A 17,988-nucleotide genomic window follows, 5' to 3' on the forward strand; every position below is an offset into this window, starting at 1 on the left:
CTATTCTCTAAACTCAAATACTATATATATATATATATATATATATATATATAAGAAATGACTAGAAAGGAAGTATTAAAGAAACATAATAAAAATTGAAAAAAAATCAAAAGGGGAGCCGCTTGGTTCGATTCGGGCAGTTCGCGCAACCTGCATCTCGTGTCCAGGTTACGGGAGTATTGCATGCGGGATGCGATCCTGCCTTCGCTGTGGATGTCCGACGTCAGTGCATAAGGACACTTGCTTCTTTTTTGGGGTTGGGGTGGCTTCGACCTCATCCATTGAAGCTTCTGTCTCCTTGTAATATGACTCTAGATCGACCACGTTTAAGGTGACGAAAATGTCTTAATTTTTTGATAAGTCAATTTTGTAGGTGTTGCAATTCCAAAGCATATTTTGATAGAATAGACATCCATCTTCTTTTTTGTCACAACTCAAGTTGGAGTTGTATATCGACGTAGATTTCCATAATGTTACTTGAGCCATTTGATTAGTAATTTGCATCTTTCGCTTCTCATACACGACTGGATGCATCTGATGAACAAGTATGTAAGGAGGAATAACTATGAAATTAAATTTATTGCAGACTGAGCAACTCTCACTAGCAACCACTTAGGAGATACCTATTATTCTCTGGTAGTGTAATAACCAATTTTTGAGAAATCGGAGAAAAGTTTTTGCACATAAAATTGTTCCTCAATTTTCTCACCCCTCAGATTGCAATTGAAATAATTTTATAAAATTTTAGACGAAAAGTCTATCAATTCCGTATAAAGCACCACACATGAATAATGAACGGATTGAGGGATATAAAATTTGAAAGTTTTAAGTTTTAATAAATTAAGTAAACTTAATTAATCCAAAATCCTCCCTTAATCCCATAGCTTTAATGTTTCCAACCGACTTTTATGCCTTTTTATTCATAAGTTTCAGTTGAATAGGGTCGCTAAGCTTCGAATTTCCCCTTTTCCCTCGATTTTCTCTCCCAATTCCCTTCCTCTGTACCTAGCGCTTCGTCGTCTGCCATGACCTCCCGCACAGAAGGGCACCCGGGTACTGTAGTCGCGCGAAGTAGTGAACTGAGCGGCTACTCGATCGCTATAGAGCACAATTTAGGGCTTCGAGACGAAATCGGTAAGTGCGAAATTGATTTTAGCAACATTTGAGACATTCCTTTTCTTTCTTGCACTCTTCTTTTGAGTTTTGCCTTGTTTTTCCATGATTTTTTCCTTTCGGTAGTCGTCGGAGGTGTCGTTTATGTGTTAGAAGTGTTGAACGCCTTTTGTGAGCTTTCAAAAGGATTCTAACACGATATCAACTTAAAAGTGTGGTTGGAGGTGATATAAGCTTTAGAAAAGGATTGATCGTCAAGAAAGCTGTTTATGTATGTTTTACCAACTCATTTATATTTTTGGTTAAATTACTTTATCAGTTAAGATATCTTTAGTTTTGAAGTTAATTACAAATTCTATGTTGTTTACCGGGGCAACAGGCTGGAGGCAAGTGCATACATTCACTGTAAAGCGACCCTGTAACTTTCTGGTAAATTAGTTATAAGTTAAGAAGATTAATTGGATTAGTAGAAATTACTTTAGTCTTAAATTTTAATATTACGTTTTATATGTTATTCATCTCAACGTAAAAGTCACCGCAACCTCCAAACTAAATGTCGAAGATTAAGAGTTTAGCGTGACAATTTAGGTGAGTAATTGCATTGCTAAATTTCAGTAATCTTGTTTATTTTATATTGTATATTTGACTTCATGTATGCCATAGTTTAATCAAATCTTCATATTATTAAGTATGAAAGATATGCATGATAGGCATAATAGGAAAAAATCTGAATGCATAAAAGATATGCATGAGATAAATTGTATTTAGATAGACATTATATGTAAAATAGACATTATATGTAAGATAGACGTGTAAGAAAGATATGCATGATATAATTACGCTAATTTGAATTTTATTTAGTATGAACGTTGATACATAACCAATGGAATGCTTAGAGTATAAATATACTTGATGAATACTTGCACAACAAAGTAATTATGCATGTTAGGAGATGAATAATGATATCTCAAAATAATGTATGTATGAATTTTATATGAATGCTTACATGTGCATGTTCAGACGAGGATTTTACCTTCTAATGATACAGGCAGAGGATGCCACTGTACTCGCGCGCGTAGGGTTTTTCTACCACCACAGATAATTATGATGGTTAGATCACTATGTTGATCGCATAATATTGGCCAATGGCAATTAGAATAGAGCTTACCTCCCTATACAATTGTAATATTTACGTTACTAACTGCTGTGCCGACTGGTTAATATCATCCAGGGGCAGGTATGAGCCTTTTTACTTTAGACAATTGTGATGCGTAGATCACTAACCACTGCGTCGACGGGAGCCGACGGGGCAATATCGACCAAGGGTGTGTTGGGCTGTTGACTATGATTCTCACAAAGACAAATGTGTGTAAAGTATGAAGTAAAAGTGAAGTTAAGATAAATGCATATAAAATTGTTCATTTAGAAAAGATCATTGATACATGTATTAACATATATCAGATTGCTTATAAACATATATCAGATTACTTATAAACATATATCAGATTACTTATTAATATATATCAGATTGTTTATAAGAAAATATGAAAGACCAGCATATTATAAGATTTCTTATAACTATACAAAAGACTAGCATTGTTGCTTCAATATTATTTTTAGGTTTTAAACATTTGAACAAGATGAATAGGGGAGAAACAAATATATACAAAAGACGAGAACAACAAGAAATGTATAATTTTTACTTGTTAGTTTTAATTGTTTTTCTTAGTAGCTCTTTCATATATTATTTAGATATTAAATTGTTCGTGATAGAATTAGAATAGTAGTGAATTGATTTCCACCATCCGACCGTTCGATCGTCCGTTCTCGTCTTAGTTAGCTCCAAGCCCTAGGTTTGGTCGTCACAAAATTGGTATCAGAGCCCAGTAAAGGACAATAAGAATGTGATTATAAAAGAGCTATTAGATTAATTATTAATAATTATTAGGATAATTAAAGAGTAATTAAATGTGATGTTAATTATGTTAAATTTTGTTATCTCGGGGCAATTGATTTCGTTATGGAGGGTACGAATGAACATGAAAGAGAGATATGAGGTGATGCTTATCACAATCGGGTGCCTCCAGTACAGAGTGATCCTCCATCCAGCGGTGCAAGCGTTCCTATGGAGGCTTTTACTCAGATGATGGCCGCAGTTACCCGACTTATTCAGGTTTCTCATACTCAGGCTAGTGGTAGTAGGAAAACTTGGATAAATGTCTGAAACTATTCTAGAACGTGTGACCAACATTATTTTCAGAAGCAGGAGGACTAGTTGAGGCAGAAAACTGGTTGTTGTGAGTGGAGAAAATCATTGATGGCTTGTTTTGTCTTCAGGAGAAGATGGTCGCATTAGTTGTTTTTGCTTTCGAAGGGGAAGCAGAGTGGTGCAAGTTCAGCTTCAGGAGAAGTTTAGAGGTAGACCCAGTAACCATATTCAGTGCAAGGACTTTGTAAGGAATTTTCGTGTTTGGTTCGTTCCACTGTCAGCTAGGAGGCAGATGAAGGAGAAATTCATTAGGTTGATGCAAGGAGATCGATTGGTTATGTAGTATGAAGCAGAGTTTACTATGCTATCGAGATATGCACTACAACTCATTCCAAAAACAGAAGAGAGATGCCTTAGATTTCTTTCAGGATTGAAAGATTTAATCAGGCAGCCACTAATGCCACTTAAGATTGAAAACCATTCAGTACTAGTGGAAAGAGCTAGGCTGGCGGAGATTGATTTCCGGCAAACTCAGAAGAGCAGAAACATGCATAAGAGGAAGGGTTCAGAAAAAGTGACACCAACAACCCATTTAGGAGAACAAGAGCCTAGTGGAAAGAAGATTAAGTCCTACACTGGTGGAGTTGTTAGCCAAGCTTGCAATAACATTATACAACCTTGTGTTAAGTGTGGAAAGCACAATCGTGGTCAATGTATACTTGGATCAAAGGCGTGTTACTTGTGCAGACAGCTTGGACATTAAATGAGAAATTGCTCTAATGCTGTGCAGAGATCCACATCAGATGTTCATTTAGGAAGGGATCCAACTCAGAGGAATGTTCATGAAGGATCTATTTCTAGAACTGTTCAATAGAGGACAACAGAAGCTGATACCGTGACTCGTAAGGAGCAACCAAGGAAAATATTTGTCCAAGAGTTTATTCCTTGACTCCTCGGGAATCAGAAAAGCCTGTTACCACTGATGTTGATACATAGTTTGTGGGATGAATTGTCTTTTTGGTGTTATGTTGGATTTATCCGATGTATAGCTTATCATATATAGTTTAGTTGCCACTTCACAATAAACAAACTTTTGTAATCACTTATTGTTTTATCTTCATAATGTATTTATTCACATTTGATGCGGAGTTCATGAATTTCGAGGAAGAAATTTTTTTAAAGAGTGGGGAATGTAATAAACAAATTTTGAGTAATCAGAGAAAGTTTTTGGTAACATAATATTGTACCCTAATTTTCGCATTCCTCAGATTTCAATCGAAATAATTTTATAAAATTTTACACAAAAAATTGATCAATTACATATAAAACACCACACATGAATAATGAACGGATCGAGGGATTTACAATTTGAAAGTTATAAGTTTTAATAAATTAATTAAACTTAGTTAATTCATTAATCCTCCCTTAATCCCACAACTTTATTGTTTCCAATCAATTCTTATGCCTTTTATTTGAAGTTTCGATTGAATAGGGCCGCTTAGCTTTGAATTTCTCATTTTCTCCCGATTTTCTCTCCCGATTCCCTTCCTCTCTGCCTTGCACTTCGTCGTCTGCTATGGCCTCCCGCACAGAAGCGTACCTTGGTATTGTAGCAGTGGCAAGCAACGAACCGAGCGGTTATCCGAGTGTCGCAGAGCACGATTTAGGGCTCTAAAATGAAATCAGTAAGTGTGAATTGATTTTAGCAATATTTGAGACATTCCTTTTCTTCCTTGCACTCTCATTTTAAGTTTTCCCTCATTTTTTGTGCCTTTTCCCTTTACGGTAGTTGTTAGGGGCGCCTTTTGTTTGTAGGAAGCGTCGAACGCCTTTTTGAGCTTCTAAAATGGTTCTAGCACGATATCAACATAGAAGTGTGGTTGGAGGTGATGAAAAGTAAATTTGGTAGCTTTTAGAAGGATTGGTCGCCATAAAATCTGTTTAAGCTATGTTTTAGCGACTCATTTATATTTTTGGTTAAATTACTTTATTAGCTAAGATATCATTAAATCTGAAGTTAATTGTTGATCTTAGGTTGTTTATCAGGGTGGAAGGCTCGAGATGAGTGTGAACATTAACTGTAAAGAGACCCTGTAACTTTTAGGTAAATTAATTTAAAGTTAAGAAGATTAATTTGATTAACAAAAATTACTTGAGTTTTAAATTTTAATATTATGTCTTATAGGTTATTAATCTTAACGTAAAAGTCATCGCAACCACCAACTAACTATCGAAGATTAAGAGTTTTAGCATGACAACTGATGTGAGTAATTGCATATCTAAATTTCAGTAATCTTTATTTTAGATTGTATGTATGACTTCCTGTAGCCCTAATTTAATTAGATCTTCATATTGTTAGATGGTAAATATATGCATGATAAACATAGTATAAAAATATGTGCATGCATGAAAGATATAGATGAGATAAATGATATTTAGACAAATATTATATGTAAGATAGACATGTAGGAAATATATGCATGATATAAGACATGCATGAGATAGACATATGAATGAAATGATAGATATGCATGATGAATATTTGTATAATAAAGTAAATATGCATGTTAGTAGTTGCATAAAAATATCTCAGAATAATATATGTACGAAGAATGAAATAACTTATATGTGAATGTTTGCATGCACATGTTAAGAAGAGGATTTCACTCCTTAATGGTACAAGTAGGAGGTACACGCGCGCGTAGAGTGTTTCTACCACTCCAGACAATTGTGATTGATAGGTCACTAACCACTGTGCCGACGGGATAATATCGACCAGGGGCGAGTATACCAGAGCTACCTCCCTAGACTATTGTAATGTTTACATTACCAACTGCTGTGCCAACGAGATGATATAAGTCAGGGGTAGGTAAGGGTCTTTCCACCATAAACAATTACGATATGTTGATCGCTAATCGCTATGCCGACGGGAGCCGAAGGGACAATATCGACCAAGGGTGTTTTAGCTTTGTTGACGGTGATCCTCATAGAGACAAATTTGTATGTAAAATATAAAATATAAATAAAGTTAAGATAAATGCATATAAAATATTAGTGTTTGTTCAGTTAGAAAATGTTTATTGATGTATTAATTAACATATGTCATATTGCTTTTAAACATATATCATATTGCTTATAAACATATATAATATTGCTTATAAACAAATATCAGATTGTCATAAACATATATTAGATTGCTTAGAAACATATGTCAGATTGCTTATAAATATATATTAGATTGCTTATAAAAAACATGAAAGATCAATATATTATACTTTTTTTTATAGACACACATACATATTATGCTCTTTTTCTTGGGCTACTGTAGTTAGTAGTGTGATTATTCTTGGATTATCTTCAGATAACTCATTATATTGTTTCAATATTATTTTTAGGCTTTAAACATTTAAACGAGATGAATAGTAGAGGAACAAATATATACAAAAGACGAGAATAACAAGAGATGTATAATTTTTTCTTTTTAATTTTAATTGCTTTGTTTAGTGGCTCTTTCATATATTTTTTAAATATTAAATTGTTCGTGATAGAGTTAGAATAGCGGTGAATTGATTTCTAGGATTCAACAGTCCGTTCCGATTTTGGTTAACTCCAACCCCTTCCTTGATCTTCTCTCGAGGGTATATCGCTAAACATATTTGAACACCCAATCGTCTCCATATAGTCTTCCAAAAGTGGCACCAAAGAGGTTCATCTCTGATATGCTGGACCTCCCTTAGTAAGGGCAACTCAAAACACAGGCTATATATATATATATGAAAATGCTAAAATTCACTTATCTGAGGTTGCCTTGTGCCTGGTATCAGCTTCCCAAACTCATGAACTTTTTGGACATATAATGTCAATTCTGCAAATGGTCTTCTCAATGCCTGCCAAAAGGTTGTTCGAGACAACAGTATCTCATACTCTACCTGAACACTTATTATTTCAGAGTCACTATTTTCTAAAATAGCTACTGCTAATTCAACTTGAATATCTCTCATAGATTCATCTGGAATCGATGGCGTGCCATTCTCGTTAACTAAAAGTTGAGAAAACCCTTCATCTTCTCCGGGATCACCATTCTTTTATTCAACTACTTGATCAGTGAAAGAGATCATTCTTCTGGTTGTGCAATCTGATTCACCATCCTTGATCAGTGAAAGCGATCATTCTTCTGGTTGTGCAATCTGATTCACCATCCTCAATACCGTAGCACTTTAAACATTTCCTGATTGAGACAAATTTTGGAATGCATATTAGTTCCATCCGTTTTCCACTCTGAATCAGTTTCTCCTCGGACTGGGTTGGCTTGGATGTTCTCCTAAGCGTACTTTGGCAGTAAGATCTTTGGGTTGAAATCAACCTGTTAGATTTGGTGGTCCCCTGACGATGTGGTCTCTCCATTTCTTGAAGCTGGGGTATGAACTTCCAATCTATAGTGAGTTGGTAGGTACCGGCACTGCATCTCCCATTACATATTGGACTAGGTAGTGACCTTGTCTTTTCCTCATGTTGGCTTAGGTGCTCCAAAAATTTTCACCAATATAATGCACTCTTTTTTAGCTTGCTGGTGGCTAGTTTTACCATTATGTATGGTAGAACTTCCTGGCACTTAAGATGGTTTGGGGTGTAGGTAGCGATGGTGTCGAGTGTAAGAAGGTTTGAGTGGAAAAGGAGGAGAAAATTTTTTTTGGGGAGGGTGTGAGTGGAGGTAGGTTTGAGCATGATATATGCTAGAAATCCTAAGATGGGGCTAGAGTTAGGCTAGTTCTGATACCAAATGATACCAGAGTTAATCTAAACCACAATAGGAAAAACAAATATTATTATTGAAAGCCAATAGGAAGTTACAACCAACACACTTGAAAGGAAAATACAACAACACGACCCCCGAAAATTTGAAATAGCAACAACCATGATACAAGCACTCAAACCAGGATAGATCTTGGGGTGCTGGTGGTGATCGATGAGGGTTTGGAGTGATGGTAGCAGAGGGTAGTTGGACTGGACAGTGAAAGAATAGTGGCTAGTGGAGTTTTTGGGCGGCGGGAACAATCATGGCTGTGCAGTGGAAGGGCTGGAACAGTAGCTACGCTGCAGGGATGCGATTTTGGTGGCTGAAACAGCAGTGGACAGCAGGTATGGAGGGAGGGATGGCTGGAGCGGGGCTGGATGGCAGGAGACAGTGGTAAAAACAGTGGCTGCACTGTTTTCTGGGGATGGCACGGGGAGGTGTAGTAGAGGATAAATACCACCTCGGGAGTGAGATACGGTCGGAGCACCAATCGCTTGAAAGAGAATCAATACCTTGGAATGAGAAACAGTCGGAGCACCGCTTGGCCTTGGATGCAACCTTAGAAGGGAGAAACCGGGATGCCAACGGTTGCCCTGAGCAGAAACACGACAAAACTCCGCCTATCCAAACTCTAAGACGACACATCTATAGGAAATGAATAAAAAGAAAAGATTAAAGGAAACATGCTAAAAATTGAAAAGAAATTTGAAGGGGACCGCTCGGTTCGATTTAGGGCAGTTCACGCGACTTATCTACTGTGTTCGGGTCGCTAGAGTATCACACACGGGACACGATCCCATCTCTTCTTTGAACATCTTGCATCAGTGCGGGAGGGACACCCGTTTACTTATTCTATTAAAACTATTTGTTTTTGGATTATTAGTTATATTTTTCTTTCTTTATTATTGTCTTACATTATTACCAATCATGCAGTGCTTGATAAGATATTGAAAACTAAAACTCAAATAAATTGTGATAAAGCACGTGTTGTCTGATCTTATGATAAGAAAAATTTTTTTTTCAAGGAATGAGGATGTTATACATGTTAAACACATGGGTGTAGGAAATGTAATATTTAGCATATTTTGGTAAATTCTAAATGATTCGTTTGATAAGACGAAGAAATCATTCAATAATCATCAATTGTAGTGTAGGATTAACTTTTGTAGTCTTTGTATCGCAGATCATAAGTCTTCTGTTTATAAAAACATGAAAACTCTTACCAGATTAATTATAGGCAAATAAATGATCCCCTAAAGCAATAGAAGAAAAAATAGGAATACTAATTGTGCATCGATAAACTATGATTATTTATAGTGATGATCTAATAAATGTTGGCATTAAAATAATGAAAAACTCTTAAGATAGCAAAAATATGAAATTATATGCATAATAAAAATAATAAAAGATCAAATGTTTTGCGTGAATAAACAAATTCATCACTTGCAAATTAATTTTATATTTCCATGAGAGAATGCAAAACACGAAAACTAACAAGGCATGAGGAAACTTCAAAGAATTTCTTAAGTCAAATTTTTATCAAGGCATTAGTTAAGCATTACAGCAAAAAAATCATAATCTGGATTATTTAGGCAAACAATTTGCCTTCTGATGTGATCACTTTGCTGGCTTTTAATTCTAATCCTTTTGCGAAAAGATAAAGTTGGGCAATATCTGGGAGGACATGGCAGGACAGGTTGAAATGTTGTTTGCTTGTTGTGATTATATTTAGAGAGAGAGAGAGAGAGAGAGAGAGAGAGAGAGAGAGAGAGAGAGAGAGAGAGAGAGAGAGAGAGAGAGAGAGAGAGAGAGAGAGAGAGAGAGAGAGAGAGAGAGAGAGAGAGAGGCCTCAATTACATACATACAACCTAATTCCTATGTATTTACATATCTAACATCTAAACTTCTAAACTTTACTTTTTACATTTATACCACCCAAATCATAATACCACACAAAATATATCCCTATTTTGACTTATAAACAATAACTCTTCATGCATGGGTAAGGTGGCATATATATATATATATAAATTAAAGTTTAGCTGTTAGATATGTAAATACATAGAAATCGAGTGTGGTGTGTATTTAAGTGTTCCTAAAGATAATTGAGAGGGTTGCCATCACAAAAGATTATAATTTAAATTGGAACCAAAAGATTTCAGGATATTCATTTGCGCCCCCTTCAATGGACCTGGATCCATTTCTACTTATAAGTGGAAATGGGGAAACCTTGCTATTCCTCTGGATCTCCCCTCCTAAATAACTAATCATTGAATTATAAAAATGATCAGATGGTCATCATTAAAAAAAATGAACTTGAGTGAATGATAATTTGTTACAAACAAGGTAGTGCTATATAAGCAACGTGACTGTCAAATTTTCTGAACAAAAAATAATTATTTGAGTTTATTGCTGTAATAGAAAGACTTCCTTTTCCCCCTTTTTTTTTTTTGAACGAGGCAGTTCTTTTATAGTTAAATAAAATGAATAGTGCGATTTCAGGTTGCAAAGTCAAAATAATAAAGATTTTTGCTGTGAGATTTATTATAGAACATCAAAATATAAAGATATTTATTTTTAATCATTAAAATAAATGTAAGAAAAAAAAATGGCATGTCAATTTTGTAAGACCATCTTAATGAAAATTGGGTTAGGCTATGTTGAACCATTGTTTTTCCTACATGAATTATATTGCGCAAATCTGAAAAAAATTAGCCTTACTGCCTTGTTGGACTTCATGTCTGAGAAGTTCATTGGGGATTAAATTCTTAAGCGATTAGACACCCTATTTTTGCATTGTTCAGTGTAAATGCAATATTTTGCCATTGTCACTTGTGCTTTTATTTTGTTTTGCTGGAATATTTTGAATTTTAATTTCATTAATAGTTATATTGCATTTTACCCTTTGAATAGGTGTCATCATGAATGATGAAACTGTTCATCAGTTGTGCAAACAAGCAGTTTCTCAGGTATGGTTAAAGTTTCTACTCTTTTGAATCCTTCCTCAACTCATCCCATTTCGAGCTGCTGTTGCGTATAGGCCCGAGCCGGTGCAGACATTGTTAGCCCGAGTGATATGATGGATGGGCGCATCGGCGCAATTCGGGTAGCTCTCGATTCGGAAGGCTTTCAGGATGTCTCCATCATGTCTTACACTGCAAAGTATTTTCTTATGCTTTTGTTTAATTCTTTTAGCTCTGTTCAGTAACTTTGATGAATAAATGATGATTATTTAAGAGTTGGGTCATTTACATAGATAGCACATAATTCTAATATATTTTCATACCTCACTCCTAACTTTCATATTGTGGAAACCTGAGAAGTTTTCGTTGGTGTTTCTAGCATGGACCGGCCAACTAAGATCTTATGGGAGATTTGATTGGAGATCAATTTAGAAAAATCTTGATTTGTGTTTATTTCTTTCTTTTTTATGCTCTTTATCTTTTATTTCATAATTATTTTCTTTCCTATTTTAGGCTAGATATATTTGGTATGTTTGTTAATTAGGAGGGATTGGTGTCCCTATATATGTATCAACACGTGAATAATAAAATTAAGTAATTCTTCTTCCCAAGTAATTTTTACGTGGTATCAAAGCTTTAGATCTTAGCTTGGCCGTTGGACCTCCTCTGCCAGGTCGAATCTCGTTCCTGTAGCCGGTTCTCTTTTCTGCAGGCTAGATCATTTTCTTGCTAGAGTTAGACTTGCCTCTTGCGGCATGTCCTATTTCATATTAGGCCAAATCTCTTTGTTGCTGGAGCAAGACCTCCCTCTTGTGGTCGGAAACTCTTCCTTGCAAGTATTCGAAACTTCACCAGCTAGATTTCTCCCTGCAGGCCTGTTCACATTCCCCTGCAATAAAAAATTTGCTTTGCTGCAGGCCCCTCCGACAAAATTCTCCTTGCAGCTGGAAGCGTCCCTGTTGCAGGTAGTGTTGTAAAAGAGTTGAGCTTGAGCGAACTTAGGCTTGACTCGTGTTCGAAATTGACTTGTGTTTGACTCAATTTATATATTGGTGTTCTTGTTGAACTCGTGTTCGACTTGTAATTGTCTTGTTTAAATTAATTAGAAAAATAAATATAGAGCATTATATTCGAACCTCCATCATTTCTATGCAACAAAACCACATGACTATACAAGCTATTGTGATTTAAACTTAGATATAAACATATATAATATATTATTATATAAATAATATATATAATTTATGTATTTCGAGCTAAAACGAACCGATCACGATGGAATAATGGTTTGTTTGTGTCAGCTTGTTTATAATTCAAGATTAAAAAAATATTCATGTTCAGCTTGCTTACTTAACAAACGATTCAAATGTAAGCTGCTCTATGTGCTGAACACTAGCTGTTAACGAACAACGAGCTTTTTTGACAACCCTAGTTTCAGGCCCTCTAGAATTATCATGCAGCCTGGAATTTCCTTGTTGCAGACCCTCCTCAGGCTGAATCTTCCATTAACAACAATAAAAGCAACGACAACAAGCCAAAGCTGTAGCAACAATAAAATTCACACCAACAAGCAGAAACAGAAGCAACAATAAAAGCAAATGCAACAACAACAAAAGAAAAAGCAGTAGTAACTGAAGTCGAAACAACAACATCAATGGCAACAATCAGGTATGGTCAACCGTAGTCCAACAACTAGAAGCAACCCTAAATACCCCAAGGGATGATGAGCAAATATGAGATATAGATGCCAAGTTCTACTTTGGAGGTTAATTTTAAATCAGAGAATAAGGATTCTGTTCAGGCGACTCCTAAACTTTCTAACTACATCACAAAACATAACTCAATGACCATAACTTCATTCAAATATTCCAATCCGTGTTTATGAACATTGGTGATAAATGGAAAGAGGAACATCTCACGGGAGCAGTTCCTGATATGGAAGAATGAAAATCATATGGTTATTTCATGGCTAGTCAGCTCAATGACTACTGAAGTGAGAAAATTTTATTCTCTATAAAACTGGCAAAAACATTTGGGAGGCCTCAAGGAAAACATATCCTGACACTGAGAACACTGTAGAGTTATTTGAGATAAAAAACAAATATTATGATCTTCATCAAGGAGACCTAAGCGTCACCGATACTTCAACACTCTAACAAAATATTAGCTACAATTGACTATGTTTGAGATGTGTGGAAATATCTACATGTGTAATGCTTAAAATCCATCAATGAGAAGAAGAGAATCATCAAATTCGAAGACTTCAATGAGGTGAGAGAGAAGATTATGGGAACAAAGCCTCTTCCATCTACCTGTGGAGCCATTGCTGAAGTTGGGAGAGAAGAGAGCACAAAGAATTTGATGTTGACCAGAAATGGAGGTTCGCCAAGTACTGACAGCTTAGCCCTTTTCACCCATAATTCTTCCCATAACTCAAAACTCAAAAAGAGACATCTCACATGTGACTATTTCAAGAGGATTGGGCATATCAAATACAAATGATGGAAACTTCATGGAAAGCATGTAGACTAGAAACCTAGATAAGGAAGGAAAGATCAAGTGAAAAATTACTAATGCCGCTATCACATCTGAAGGATTGGCAGAATTCACCAAGGAACAGCTTGAAGCACTAAAGAAACTCCTTAGAGGTAATGCTGAGCAACATACCAACCTCATAACACCAAAATAATATATCCTTCTTCCATCTTGCTAGTAATGTGAGATTAGAATTTGGAATGTAGATTCTGGAGCCTCGTGTGTTTTGACCACCAACTGTAATACTTTAGTCAACTAGTAGGAGGCTCAAACATTGCTGGAAAAGTAGATGTGGAGCTCTCTTTAGATATCACTTTCCTCTGTTTTATATGTTTCACAGTCAAATTATAATTTAATTTCAATCAGTAAGTTTACTCTTGATATAAAATATATTAAATTTCTTTCAAACTCTTGTGAATTTCAACTGGTGGAATCGAGGAAGATGATTGATAGTGCTAAAATACATCAATACTTACAGCTGCTCAAAGAAGGCCTCTCTATCTAAATAAACTTATGATCTCACCTCTATATTTATCTCAAATTTTCGAGTCTGCTGAGCTCATGTCTGTCGAAAAATAGTTCATATCATGGTATTGTCAATTGTGTCATCTTAATTTTAATTATATTGCTCAGTTATATCTTATCTGTTTATCAATAAAAAAAATATGATTTTTATTAATGTGAGATTTGTCACATTGTCAAACACATTAGAAATAGTTATCCCATGACTCAATATAAACCCTCACACCCTTTTTCGATTATCCACAAGGATAGTTTGGACCTTCAAAGGTGAAAACTTTAAGTGGGGCTAGATGGTTTGTCTCATTTTTTAACTATCACACTAGAACTACTTGAGTATTCTTAATTAAAGAGAAATCTGAAACAAATCAAATCTTTCAAACTTTCCATGCCATGCTTTAAACTAAATTCCAATCTAAAATTTAGATTATCAAAATGATAATACAAAGGATTATTTTAACTTCATCATTGGGTCTTACCTTTTGAAAAACTGGAATGATCAATGTCAGTTTATGTACTGATACCCTATAACAAAATGTGATAGCAGAGAGAAAGAACAGACATCTCTTTAAGGTATCCCGTTTAATTATAATTTTCGATCAAGTTCCAATAAGCAGCTCTTACTGCAACATATTTTATCGATCAAATACCTAGTCTGGTACTTAGCTTCAAAACACCACTTAATTTTTTGATGGTTAGCTATCCTCACATCATAGTATACTCTTGTACTATACCACTAAATATCTTTTGGTGTATATCCTTTGTTCAAATCCATTCCCCAACTCGCACTAAACTAAACTCTAAATCTATCAAGTGTATTTCTTTGGGTATTCCTCCAATAAAAAAGATATAAGTGTTACCTTATGTTACTGGAAAATATTACAACTTCATGCATGTCACATTTAATGTTTAGGGGGATAGTGCAATGAAGATGAATTTTGGGATACAGATGATGCCTACACGCCCACCTACTCTTTCTACTTCTCTTCCACTTGACTCTCTTGCTCTTATTGAGGGTATCCAACCAACTAAACCTGAATTGTACAACAAAGACCTTCGTGTGTACACTAGCATGAAGAAGAAACTTGAGCAGGTGGAAGACAACTTGCAAAGATAGAACTATTTTAACCAAAATCTAAGTCCACTTTTATTTGAAATTTTGAGTGAGGAGTCTACTAATGAGTTATCCCCTTCCTCTTTTGGTGCTGATGACAAATAAAGCTATATTAGATATCCAATTCGGGAGTATATAACTCATGGAATCATGTGTCCTTTAGCATGCTCAATTTTCTTTACATTTAAAACTTGTTTTTGTTGAAATTACACTTTAAAGAAATATATTTTCATGTTTTTCTTGCAGGTATAACAAGTAGGACGCATGAAGCGAAGCAGAGTTGAAATAGAGTGAATTGGAGGCAAAATAGAGCATTTGGAGACCAGTAGGCTTGCGCTTAGGCTCTCCATTCAAGTGCTTTGGCGTCAGCTTACGGGGCACCTAGGCGTAGTGCCCAGTCCGACAAACCGAGAGGTCGACGCTTATCCGCAAGCTCTGTGGTGCCAAGGCACTGGCCTGTTTCTGGCCAGTTCCAGCAATTAATTCAGCACGATCGTAGGAGTTACCGGGTCGATTTAAACGGTTCGAAGGAAGACTCTTGGCACTTCTGTTGCCTTTTGGAAGTGAAGAAAGACAAAGAAGTCGTAGGAAGATCTAGGGTTTATTTTCCACTTTTCTTGATAGATTGGTGAGGGGTTTTGAGAGAAATCTATAATGAGATCATTTCAGTATTGTAAGAAGCACTTGGGAACATTGTTGGAGGGATTTTTCATCTCTTTTCAAGGGAGAAAAGCCAAATATCGTGTTACTAATTTTCTTGTATTTGTTATAAACACATATTTAGTAGATTTGCTTTGTTAAATGATGATGATTTTTATGTCGTTCTTTATGTTCTGTGAGTAGATTTCTTTTACGTATCTCTTGATATGAATAGGTAGGATTTATAGGATGTGTAGAATGTTTATAGAATAATCATTAAACCTTAATGTGATGATATTTCCTTTTGTGCTTCTTTTACTTATAATTCTGGCTAAATAATTTGTTGAAATTTGTTGTAAACCCATAAGACTTGGAAGAGCTATGATATAAACAATTAGAAAGATCGCATTGAACTAGTGGGTGAAGGAAAAGTAGTCCATAGGGCAATGCAAATAGATACGGAGATAGATTTTGATGAGTATAACTTGGGCGTTCCAGACATGAACATTTGCTAACTCTAGAGATAGGTAGCTTTTACATCTTGATATTCATCGAATTAATTGATCTAGTTAGGTTTAGCCTTAGACTTATTGCTGTAATTTAAGAGTATTTGTTAGTAAAACCACCTAATTCAACATTCCAAACTAAGACCTATTAGTAGTATACTAGAACTTTTTCTAAATGAGTTATTACCTTCAATTTCTCCGTGGGATCGACAATCTGACTCAATAGAGCCTTATATTATTGAAACGATATGTATACTCGCGTGAGAAACCTCAGTGTGCAAGAATATCTAATTTTAAGAATTCAATTAAGTTGTTAGGGAGCATATCAAGTTTTTGGATCCATCACCAGGATTTACATAATTGTGATAATCGTTGGAGCGGATCAGAAAGCTATCCTCAACCTATAAAACATTTATATCTAAGCATGATAATGTATATTATTAAATCCATTCATGAAGCTTTTCAAAATCCAAAATGGAGGAATGCAGCGGAATAGGAAATTCGAGAACTACAACATAATGACGCATGAATACTTACTAAACTTTCTCAGGATAAGAAGCTAGTTGGATGCAAGTGGGTGTTCAACATCAAATATCAAACTGATGGGAGTATTAAGATATTTATAGCCATACTTGTGTAAAAGGTTTCACGCAAGTCTATGAGATTGACTATTAATATACCTTTGGACCAGTTGCCAAATGGAATATTATCAGAGTTCTCCTTTCAACAACAGTTAACAGAGAATGAAGACTGCATCAACTTGCAATAATGAATGTCTTCCTGAATGAGGATCTGGAAGAAGAAATATCTATGGAGGTACCACATGGACTTGAGAATGATTCCAACAAACACCTAATATGCAAACTCAAAAAGTCTCTCTATGGGCTTAAACAATCACCAAGAACTTGGTTTGAAAAGTTTACTAAAATTATGAAATTCAATGGATATTCTCAAAGTCAAGTTAATCACACATTGTTTATAAAATACACTTAGGGAAAAAATTGTTGCACTGATTGTATATGTGGATGATATGATTCTTACTAGTAATGATGAAAGAGAAATCTTTAAAATCAAATAAGTGCTTGCCGCTAAGTTTCAAATCAAGGACTTACGAAACATGAGATATTCTTTAGGTATGGAGGTAGCTAGGTCCAAGAAAGACACTATATATCACAGATAAAATAGGCCCTAGATCTATTAAAGGAAACATGGATGATTGGATATAAATCTGTTGATATTCTAATGGAGCACAACAAAAAATCTAAAAAAGAAGAAGAAAATATATCTGTGGATAAGGGAAGATATTAAAGATTAGTAGAAAAACTCATCTATCTATCACATATTAGGCCAGATATTGCATATTCTGTCAGTATTGTGAGAAAACACATGAATAACCTTAATGAAGTGCATTTGGAGATGATATTGTCACGACCAAACCTAGGGCTTGAAATTAATCAAGACGAGAATAGACGGTAGGATGATGTGAATTAAATTTTCTATATTCAATTACTATTTAACAGATGAAAGTGTCGCTAATCAAAATAAATTAAAATAATATATATAAAATTACTGCATTACTGGTTGTCCACATTTTT

The 17,988-nt window shown here is 35.1% G+C and overlaps 1 protein-coding gene across 1 annotated transcript in view; it reads left to right on the forward strand.

Annotated features, from left to right (window-relative positions):
* Positions 1 to 17,988, forward strand: part of LOC110024717 (delta-aminolevulinic acid dehydratase, chloroplastic-like) — a gene marked incomplete at its 5' end in the record, with an annotated part of 46,139 nt that overhangs the window by 4,645 nt on the left and 23,506 nt on the right. Inside the window, 2 exon segments of the mRNA XM_020724843.1 lie at positions 11,031 to 11,086; positions 11,158 to 11,279. Of these exon segments, the coding sequence (XP_020580502.1) occupies positions 11,031 to 11,086; positions 11,158 to 11,279 (178 nt within the window).

This window comes from Phalaenopsis equestris, unplaced genomic scaffold (assembly GCF_001263595.1).
Source record: "Phalaenopsis equestris unplaced genomic scaffold, ASM126359v1 Scaffold000271, whole genome shotgun sequence".
Classification (NCBI taxonomy): Eukaryota; Viridiplantae; Streptophyta; class Magnoliopsida; order Asparagales; family Orchidaceae; genus Phalaenopsis; species Phalaenopsis equestris.